This window comes from Penaeus monodon, chromosome 36 (assembly GCF_015228065.2).
Source record: "Penaeus monodon isolate SGIC_2016 chromosome 36, NSTDA_Pmon_1, whole genome shotgun sequence".
NCBI classification, from domain to species: domain Eukaryota; kingdom Metazoa; phylum Arthropoda; class Malacostraca; order Decapoda; family Penaeidae; genus Penaeus; species Penaeus monodon.
In genome coordinates this window covers 24,054,050-24,065,251 of record NC_051421.1, presented here as the reverse complement: position 1 = coordinate 24,065,251, position 11,202 = coordinate 24,054,050, and the positions used below count along the sequence as shown (strand labels likewise).

General features: G+C 34.6%; 1 protein-coding gene across 5 annotated transcripts; it reads right to left on the bottom strand.

The window, feature by feature from the left end:
* Positions 1–468: 468 nt before the first annotated feature.
* LOC119595881 (thymidylate synthase-like) lies at positions 469–9,300 on the bottom strand. 5 transcript variants are annotated; one of them, XM_037945086.1, is made up of 6 exons: positions 9,147–9,300; positions 5,479–5,617; positions 4,906–5,041; positions 3,836–4,119; positions 3,305–3,547; positions 469–1,335 (listed from the first exon to the last, which is right to left on the bottom strand). In XM_037945086.1, the coding sequence occupies exons 2-6, from the start codon at positions 5,599–5,601 to the stop codon at positions 1,126–1,128; spliced, it is 996 nt and encodes a 331-aa protein (XP_037801014.1). In that variant the 5' UTR covers positions 5,602–5,617; positions 9,147–9,300; the 3' UTR covers positions 469–1,125. The 5 variants fall into 5 exon arrangements, with proteins under 5 accessions (XP_037801014.1, XP_037801016.1, XP_037801012.1 ...); XM_037945088.1 differs by having other exon boundaries at positions 9,105–9,206; XM_037945084.1 differs by lacking the exon at positions 9,147–9,300 and adding an exon at positions 8,978–9,087.
* Positions 9,301–11,202: the final 1,902 nt, after the last annotated feature.

The window sequence follows — 11,202 nt, the reverse complement described above, 5'->3', positions numbered from 1 at the left end:
AGGTCCAAGGAAGGAGTGATCCCGACATTGAGCCTCAGCCTCAGCCTCCTAAGCTCCCCCACAGCAACGAGCAAGGAATTGGAGGGATTGATACCACTTTAGTCTAAGGCTGGGGGGTTATCACTTTAGTCTAAGGTTGGAAACTGAAACAGTATGAGTTGGCATTTCATACCACCTCTATTAACAATGGGACCACAATAAACCATACTCATATTTCTATGCTGTTTAGCAGTTATTCTGAATATATGCTGAAAATATGTAAACTCATTTGCTCTTGTACTAATTCATTTTAGAGATTTTAATGGATGACATTACTTCAGTTTCCATGTCAGTTTCTCACCAGAATAGTCCTTTACATATTTAAATCATAAGTTATCATGAACTCAATGACAGAAAAAATCAATTATCATTACTATCATTTTATTATAAAATTCATAAAAAGTATAAAACCACAACTTTTTTTTTTTTAATAAAACTTCAAACATTATTTATCACACCTGGATAGCAAAGTAGTAGTTATAATCATAAAGAATTATACATTAAAATTCTGAATATCTCAATAGCCTAGAATCAACATATTTATATAAACATAAAACAAAATTTTCATGATATTTTTAATGCTGACACCTCTTTGTATCTTTGGTTACAATATTAGATTATCACCTACCAGATGTATTCTGTCCTGAGCAGCCCAATATGTGGACAAAGAATAGGAATGCCTAAGGGTCTACAGTACCTATTGATAATGGGTATATGCACTATCCACTCACATTTTTGAGATATTTTTTTATTTGGCTATTACCATCGTAATTAAGGTTAGCATTGTTGATATTATCCTCATTAAACACTTGAACAGCCCTAATTTGTTTACCCTGTTTCTTTAAATTTTGATAAGACATGTGAGATCAGGTAGCCCTAGTAATTTATTCCTTGGCAACTATGCACTTATAGAACAGTTTATGTGTAATCAAGTTCAATAAAGTAAATTCATAGTAAACATGGCATACCATTGGGGTAAAATGCCTACACCTGAAATACATGAACATATATAAATTTGTGTTTGTTATTAAACCCTAATTGTCTTAAGTCAATTTGAGAACTGACCAATGAGCTTTTATTATAGTATCACACAGCCATCTCCATTTTGATCTTTGGATGGGGTTTATAACCCTCAAGCTCAAAGTCCTCAAACTTGAAATCACTGATGTTCTCAACTTTCCTCTTGATCTTTAGGGAGGGGAATGGTCGAGGCTCCCTCTTGAGTTGTTCCTCCAGAGCTTCACAGTGGTTAGAGTAAACATGAGCATCTCCCAGTGTGTGTACAAAGTCACCAGGCTGTAAGGATAGTAAGTATTAGTGTAAAATCTATGAATTCTGCAAAACAACTAAGCAACAATAATTGTTGTATGTCTAATATTACTGTCATCCCCAGACAATATAAGTCAGATCTCCATTGCAGCCAACTTCCCTGCTGCCAATGGCATTCTGTGTCCAAGATGATCTATGATATTTTTACCTTCTTTATATCTTTGTTATATAAATTAGACAAGTAACATTGCAGCATAAATATTGCTTTACACTTGGAAGATCATAGAAAGCTTTGTCATGCTACAGAGGAAAAATATTCAAATAATGTTTTACATTTAACTTGACTATCACTACACAGATATATTCAACTCTTCAATAAACTTCGCTGGAAACTGCTGATTAAGGTTTTAACTTCTTTTATTGTTTAACATTACTGTGCCAGTCCTTCAAATAAAAAATGTAACATTTCTAGCTAGTAATGTGGAACAACTTTCTAATGAAAACTGATGACAGAAATGCACTCTGCTTATCTATGAACAAGAATTACTTAGCCTGTGAAGTGGGTTAGGTTAAGTGGGTCAATTTTCACAGGCCTATATCCCTCATCCTTTTTCCCCCTCCACACTTTCAACCTGCATATTTCTGGGGCACTCTAGATTCTGGTCCACTATTAAGATGAAGTACTGTATTTCATACACATTTCTTGTTTATAAGCATTTCCCACTGAACTAATGAACTAATCTATATGATTATAGATGTAATAAATAAATAAATAAATTATTTTGATTTCACTACAGTTATACTCCCCTTGGCTTGGTGCATCTAGAACAGTGGTTGTTAACCTGGGGGGCACATCCCCTATGGGGGCTTCAGCATTTTCCAAAGGGGGCATGAGCCCTTGGAAAAAAGGCAGTAATGCCTCAAATTATCTTTGTTATTCTCATAACAAGAACATGGTCACATACTGGAAAGTTTAATTATAATGCCACTAATTCATACTCATTAAAGAGGCTAAAACATACTTATAATTTTCTTTAAAATCTGGGATGGAATTTTATTTAGAGATGCAAGGGAGGCACGAGGGAAGGACAAATTCCTAAAGGCATGGTAGTTAAAAGGTTAAGAACCACTGATCTAGAATGACTTCAGTGCCTATATAAAGTTACTCTAACTACATACCAATATTTCCTCAAATATCTATGGCTATATCTATGCGCAAATCACTGCCTTCAAGAAAACTACCAAGGACCTAGCCAAATCACTGAAGGCCTGGTTTACCTAGTTCCTCCTAACGTATGCCTGGCCCTGGGAAATTTTCATGATAATGAAAATATTGAAGACATGTTCAGAGATCTAGGGGTCTTAACATTACTGTGATATGCACACTGAATCCAAACAAATTACACCTGTATAAACATAATAAAAAAAAAAAAATTTATTCTAAGATAGAGGAAAGAAATTATTCCACATATTATCTAATCCAGCTATTTACTTTGTTTATAAAGTCCATATAAAAGAACTTATAGAAGGCAAGAAAGATTCCGGTTTGAAAAAAGAAATAAGTACTGATGCTTTCTCATTCCTGAGAACCGGTGATATTTCGATTGATAGGAATAAATTATGAACAGACATGACTACTTAACAATTTGTACATTTTTGATATGGTGAGTAGTAATAGATGGCACACAAAATAAAATGCTCTAAAATTTTCTAATTTAAGAATTTAAGATAATGATGATAAAAATCTCTAAGTATGATGAATTAAAACTGACACTGATCTTAATTATACCAATATGTTATCTAGGTATGAAAAATTCAAATACATTTGAATTTCAACATCCATACATCCATAAAAAAAAAGAAAAAAAAAAGAAAAAAATTATATATATACATATATACATATATACATTTTATATATATATATATATATATATATATATATATATATATATATATATATATATATATATATATATATATATATATGAAACCTTACCTTCAGGTCAGTAACATGAGCAATCATGTATGTGAGAAGTGCATAGCTGGCAATATTGAAGGGAACACCTAGACCCATATCAGCAGAACGCTGATATAGCTGACAAGAAAGTTCCCCATTTGCTACATAGAATTGGCACAAGCAGTGACATGGCGGAAGGGCCATCTTGGGCACATCTACTGGGTTCCATGCACACATGATGATACGGCGATCATCTGGGTTATTTTTGATGGTATCTATTACCTAATAGAAAAAGCAAAGATTACAAGAGAATTATATACATGTTTGAGATTGTCACATATTCTGTGATGAAATCCCCATTCTTATATCACCAGTTCACTTTAAAGCTATATGAATGAATGCTACAAAGAAATCCACATTTTGCAGCTCATGTAAACCAGTAACAAAATACATTTCCTACAAAAACATATGGATATTTTTTTCCCCTTCCCCCTTTCACCAAAAGCGAAGAATTTTGACACAGAAATAGTATAATAGTGATTATAAAGCAAAATATAAATGGATACTAACCTGCTGAAGCTGATCCACACCTTGACCAGTATAGTCTGCGTGCATGTCTGTATATGAAGCTCCAAAGTGACGCCACTGGAACCCATATACTGGACCCAGATCCCCTTCCTCTCTATCATGGAATCCCATTTTGTTTAAAAATTCCTTGGAGGAATTTCCATCCCAAATGTGAATATCCTTCTCCTGTAGTTCTTTAGCATTAGTGGAACCTCTCACAAACCATAGCAGCTCTTCAGCCACCCCTCGCCAGAACACACGCTTGGTAGTTAGAAGAGGGAAAACATCTGAAACACAAATAACAGTACAATACTTCACCACCATCTAATCTTATTTAATTCAGCATAATTACTATTAATAGTAATAGCTACTTGAACTTCCCTTGCCTCCAGAACAATATTTTTAGGATATGCTATGCAGTAATAATTTGTCATCAGAGTGAAGTTTAGAATGTCACATTGGAGTTTAACAGGGATTCAAATAAGCTGGAACATTGCTATTTCCCTCCAAGTTACTTCTATCCAAACACCTACTTTCCTCCCTTTACTTTACTGTTTATATTTTACCAAGTACCTAAATAGAGAATAAATACATAGGCATTTCTTTATAATGGAAATAGAAATCTAGCCCATGACTCATCACTTTTTGGTTTGGTTGGATACCCATGGGAATAACAATGAAAATACACTTTAAAAGGGCAAGTCATTAATATTAACACCTCATAAAAAGACAACGTCTCTGGTTATCATTTATTGAAGTATTTTATTCCCATTTTCTAACACATAATAGATTTGCATATATCCTTACTGAGCTTAGAAAAGATCAGAGGAATGGAAAAGGCAGAACAGGAAAAGAGTAAAAGGAAGAGAAGAAGAGTAAAGGAAGAAGAGAAGAAGAGGAGAAGAGAAGAGAAGACAAAAAAAGTAAGAGAGAATAGGAAAAGCAAGACGTTGAAGGGAACAAAGGGGAGGATGAATAGAAAAGACAAAATATGAGAAGCATCTGTACTGTCAATAGCTAAAAGTACCAGAAATAATCAGTGGGAACTGCAGTAGATAAAAGAATCTCCTTACCATTTCGAAGTGAATATCTCATCTGGGCACCGAACATGGAAATAGTGCCAGTGCCAGTCCTATCTCCCTTCCTGTTGCCTGTCCTCATTATCTGTCTGATCAGGTCTAAGTACTGGCACTCATCATGCCTCACAGCCTGCAAATGAAATGATTTCCTGGTAAAATCCACTTACATAAAGTGAATTCAAGAAGCAAAGCGAAAGAGGAAGTGGAGGAGGAAGACAAGGACGAGTACAGGAATAAGGAGGCTGCAGAGGAAAGGAAGAGAGAGAAATGGGGAAGCAAAATGAGACTCAGAGGGGGATGATACATGAAGAGCAGGAGGATATTAAAATTAAAGTTCTCGTATAGTATCTTACCTTGAAAAATATCTGAAAAATATAGTTTATTTTGCAAAACACTCTTCCTATTCCATTTTATATCAAATCATATCTAAATATATGTGTGTGTGTGTGTGTGTGTGTGTGTGTAAATCATTGGAAATAAAATCAATAAATTAATGTTTTGTAATTACTTCTTTAAAGATCTCTGCCACAAATACAAGTCAATAAATAAGAAATATTTTGAACTTACATGCCCATTTCCATTTTCACAACCATTAGTAGTGCCATTCTGAGCTTCATTTACATGTGCCTTTTCTGCTTTCAGGTTAACCACATCTGCTTCACCATTACCCTGGGACTCTGCTAATGGCATGGTGAAACTGAAGAATCTGAAATGTACAAAAAGAATGAACACCTACACATCCAAACTATTAATGAATGCAGGAGATGTGTGGTAATGTGCCTACATTCCATACAAACTTGTGAAATTCAACATTTTTAATCTGAACTGGTCATGAAAGCTGAAGCATTACTAAAACATATGATCAACCGATTGTCTCAACAAAATTATTTGCATGTGATCAGTACTACTTCTTGTACTCCTTTTCCTATGTATGTGAAGGAAATGTGTGCACTAGATCACACACTTAAAATAATTATTATATTAACACAAAAAACCGATTTATGTTCTGTCTCCTGTAATTTTATTTATCAGTAGGCCCTTGTGACCAATCCTGATTTCCCTATTCCTTGAATTGGTGGGAAAATGGTTTTTCTTAATACAACTGATATCAATATTCTTATTATCATTGATGTTATGATTATTAAATTATTAAAATCTTGGTAACATTTAAGACAATGAAATAAAAAAGACTCTTTCCAAAAATCAAGGAAAGGGATGAACAGGTGAGATAGGTAAGACTAATAACTGACTCCTTGGTGATTAGGTACTTCTAGAGCATCTATGTGTAAATACAATAAATAAACAATATTAGAGTGGGCATGGCAATCAGTGCAATAATAAAAATGTTTGTAATATGATCATGTAATATGTCTCGAGGTTATGAATTATTTGAGCTTGAACTAAGAGCCAGTAAACCCAAGCAATCATCAGTTAAAAGTAGATTGTTACCCAAAATATGCCATAAAAAATACTTAAAATATATTGCTTTTCATAATAGTTGAAAATCACTTACCAAGACAATTGAAAAAGCATTCTCTGTCATGCAGGAAAGCAAGTGTATTGTCAGAAAAATAAAGACAATAAACTGTACTGCATACACACAAAAAAATGTATATCAAAATACTTTAACAAGTAAAATAAATACTAAAATTTAAAAAGCATTTTTTAAAATCTGAACAGAAAGTACTGTAGTAAATATTACAGTAAACCCTAACATTTAGTAAGTTCACATTTTGCAACCTTCACCAGCTGCTATTATGCATCTCATCTGGATACCAAAAAATAGCAAATTTTGGTGACCATTATATTGCAAATTATATTGAATGCAGTCTCCACTCTCCTTTGACAAATACTGTAAATGATCTCTCAGAAAATTAAGTGTCATATATTACTACTGTTCAGACTCATTCAGGAAAAGGACAGAACTACTCTATGAAAAGATGATGACATGGAGAGGTAGACATAAAAGTAAAAAAAAATATGAATATCTTAAAGAGACATAAGTTTATGAGCTATGAATTGCAAGACAAAGCTGTACTTGGAGACAAATCATTAGTGATAATCTCCCTCTTATTATAATTAAATGAAGGATTATAATCAAAACAAGCAAATACATTTGCTCCCTTTTACTTTATATATCAGAAAATAGACAAAGTAAAGTTTTTATAGTGCCTAACAAGCAAAATTGCACCAAGACACTGCTGACTCCAGAAACTATTAGATTTTTCCCCCCCCTTACTTTAAAAATAGAAAAAGGTTTTCCTGTGTAGTAAATATATTAATAAATGTTTAAAGGACTTACAATGGCATTCAATATCAAGACATTTCCCATAATCATAACTGCTGCATTCTACCCAGATTTACCAGAAAATTGCTGTGATCTGCAATAGAAAGTCATTGCAAGTCTAATGCAACAGTCAAGCAATTGCAGTAGGCTTCCCACTACACAATCCAGTAGAGGATACCAAACCTCTATGTATTTTGTGGCATGAGCTTTTTGAGCTCATTCTCTCAGGGAATCTTCAAGCTCTATATTGCCAGAAGACATAGTGGAAGTTTGTTAGCCCTTACTAGAGTGACTAAAGGTGTGGAAGCTGTGCCAATTGGATTAAGTGGACACAATAGTGGACACATGGGTGTCTTCTCAATAATGGCGTGAAATATTTGGCGAGTCTTTGACAGAATCTGCAATACATTTCCATAATAACCATGCCTTGTTATGGAAAAGCTAAGGACGCTTGTATAGAAAGGAAAAAACTACAGCCCTTGATATGTGAAATAATCTGTTCATGTGAAGAATAACATAGGAAATGAAGAAAACAGGTCATGTTCAATGCCACACAGAGACCAATCCACAGTGATCATGTGAGGTCCAGGGACAGAACTCTTGGCCATGAACTTGAGTATGGTTCCAAGAGCGAAGCACCGTTGGGTTAGGATGGGGTTTGGTTCAACCCCAAGGTTGTTGGGTGGAGCAACAAGAACCTCATTGCAAGGGTGTGATCATTCTGTAAACAATTATTTAGAATACTTATGATAGATATTAATATGTTCCCTCCAATCATTTTGTTCCTTCCTCTAAGCTTGGGGGGGGGGGGGTGGAAGTTTTAATATCAAGTTACATGGTATGAATTAAATTCTGCAAAATGGCTATAATAAAAAAAAAAATCATACAATAGCATGGCTTAATTTCCATGCTTTTTAAAGTTAGGCCTATCAAATTAGCTGATGTAAAAATCCTATTAGCTTTACTGGAGCAATGAAAAGCCCACTTCTCCACCGTAAATGTAAACCATAATGTTATCTAATTTTACCTCTACTCACATATTTGCTGTAGATTTAATTCTTATTTGTTACGAAGAGTAATGCACCCTCCTGAGACTAAGTCCCAAACCAAGCTATCATGCAAACCCAAGATCCAAACCTAACCTTTCCTACCTTTTATTTATTCCCAAGATAGGGGGGGGGGGGAAGCCCCTCTATATCCCCTCCCTTTATTTGCACTTCACGAAGATATAATTAAAACCAGTCAAATACATCTCTTGTTCTGTGAAGATATTCATTCTTATTTCATACCTTCTTTATAACTGTCAACATGAATACGTTTCAACTCTAGCTGTGTGAGGGTGTTGTGGATTTAGTCTCCGAGCGATGACAAGCAGCAGATATTTCCATCATTTCGTAAATATGAGGCCTATGCAGTTGTCCCTGTGTTGTTTGTGACTATCTTCTATTCTCTATAATTAGCAGTGTTCATTGCCCTCTATCTCTGTTCATCGCTCTTGGTAACGGTTAACCAAGATTTCAACTGTAATTTCTCGTGACATTCTTTACCTTTTTCTGCCCCTCCTGTCATAGGATAAGGATTAAGACTTATGTAATAAAAAGGTTCTACGTGTAATTGTACCTACGAGCAAATATGTATACATAGGTTACGGCAAAACGTTGGTACATCTACTGAGAGTGCATTTCCTCATGCAGCCTGGCATTCATGCACAACCATCGGGATTGCTTTTGGTTCATCTTCGCACATTCAAGAGCAAGCCACAAATCCTGTAATAACTTCCTTTTCCACGGCACGAGCCACTGGAAGGGTCCGGCCGCCGTCGCCCTCCCGAGTCGCATCGTCTGCGCAGCCATAGCACCCTCTCAAAGCCTCTCCTCTGGCTACCAATAGCACCCGGCCTCCTTACCCGTGGTTAGAGGGCGAATCCGACAGAAAAGTGGAGTCTTACCGGTGAATTTGAGTGTTTTTGGAGCTTTAGTTTAATTCTGCGGCTCTGACTGCCCGCGGAAGGACTCGGAATCTCGCGCCGATTTTGGACTTTTGGCGGGAAATCTCCTTGCCACATAGCGCTTTAGGACATTATTCCGCGTTCTTTTGGGTAAAATATCGGTGTATTTTCTCCCTGTTGTGCTAATAGGATGTGATTATTTGTATTTCTGTGCAATATCATGTTCACAAATATTGCAAAGCACGTTGATATCATCATAATTAAAATATGAACAAAATTAGGAATATGAAAACTAACGCTGGCCGATGCAGCACAATAACAATGTGTTCGAATGTGATTCATTACTCATATAAAACTATACTTCACCTTACTCATGATATAAATACAGGTACAGTGCATCATAAAATAACTCTGACGTTAACATAGTAATATAGATATTTTCTATGTAGTGACGAAATTACTAAAGAGAAATAAGTCAAACGATCGAAAACGGACAAAAATATGACCACCATACTCTCCCCTTTCTTAGCGATTTGAACAATATCCTCAATTCAGTATTTTTCAGGACACCATATATCAAGAAAACTTTATATGTTTTGCAATTATTCACTATCTGATTTCTCTTGGGAGATTTTAAAAATGGAACCAAGCACGAAAAGAATTTTCTACTTCATGAAATTTTATATGTGTATGTGTGTGCATAGCCTATGTGTGTAGCCTATATATGTACCCACACACACACAAACACACATATATGTGTATGTGTGTGTATAGAGAGAGAGTGTGAGATTGATATATATGTGTGTGTGTGTGTGTGTGTGTGTGTGTGTGTGTAGAGAGAGAGTGTGAGATTTATATATATATATATATATGTGTATGTGTGTGTGTTTGTGTGTGATGTGTGTTTGTTAAGAAGAGAGAGAGTGTATATTATATATGTATGTGTTGGGGTGTGGTGGGGTGTGTGTGTGTGTGCATGCATTCATACACACACATACACGCACATATACATATATATATATATATATATATATATATATATATATATATATATATATATATATATATATGTATATATATAATTTACATATATATATAATGTATATATATATATATATATATATATATATATATATATATACATATGGGTGTGTGTGTGTGTGTGTGTGTGTGTGTGTGTGTGTGTGTGTGTGTGTGGTGTGTGTGTGTGTTTGTATATATATATATATATAATATATATATATATATATATATATATATATATATATATGAATAGTAAAACACTCTACCGTGTTAAAAATATGGTAGAAACCCCCCCAATGCACAAATTAGATATAATGAAAATAAGACAACAGTTTCGAAATCCACCTATATGAAGATGGAATCCAGGGGCTTTCGAAACTGTTGTCTCATTATCGATAAATCTAGATTGTGCATTGAGGGGTTTTCTGCCATAGTTGTGTGTGTTTTTTGAATATATATATATATATATATATATATATATATATATATATATATATATATATATATATATATATATATTTTATATATATATATATATAATATATATAATATATATATATACATATATATGTATGTATATATTATATATATACATATCTATGTAAGTATGTACACATAATGTTTTATATGGCTGCAGAACAGGTGTGGCACCGAGGATTCGGAGGAGAGGAAATGTTGACTGCGAATGCAACCTTGGGATGGAATGCAGGCCTCCATCTCCGAGGAACTGTGTTCGGGACCATGTACTGCAGCAAGCGCGAATCGCAGGAACGGAATCAGATGTGTTGCCGAGGAAAGTCAGCTGAAAAAAATGCAAAGTTGCAGCTGCATTTAAGGAGTCTCTCAATAGGCGCTTTTGGAAGGAAAGGAGAGGAGAAGGAGTAGCGAATTTGTTGAAAAAGGAAATTGTACCATGCCCACAAGTGCCTAGAGGAAAAGAAATTGTGTAAATTAAATTCTGAGAGTCTAAGAATTAACTGTGAAGAACGGGTCATTAGTTATTAGGCATTTAGGTGTTGGCTATACTGGAAAC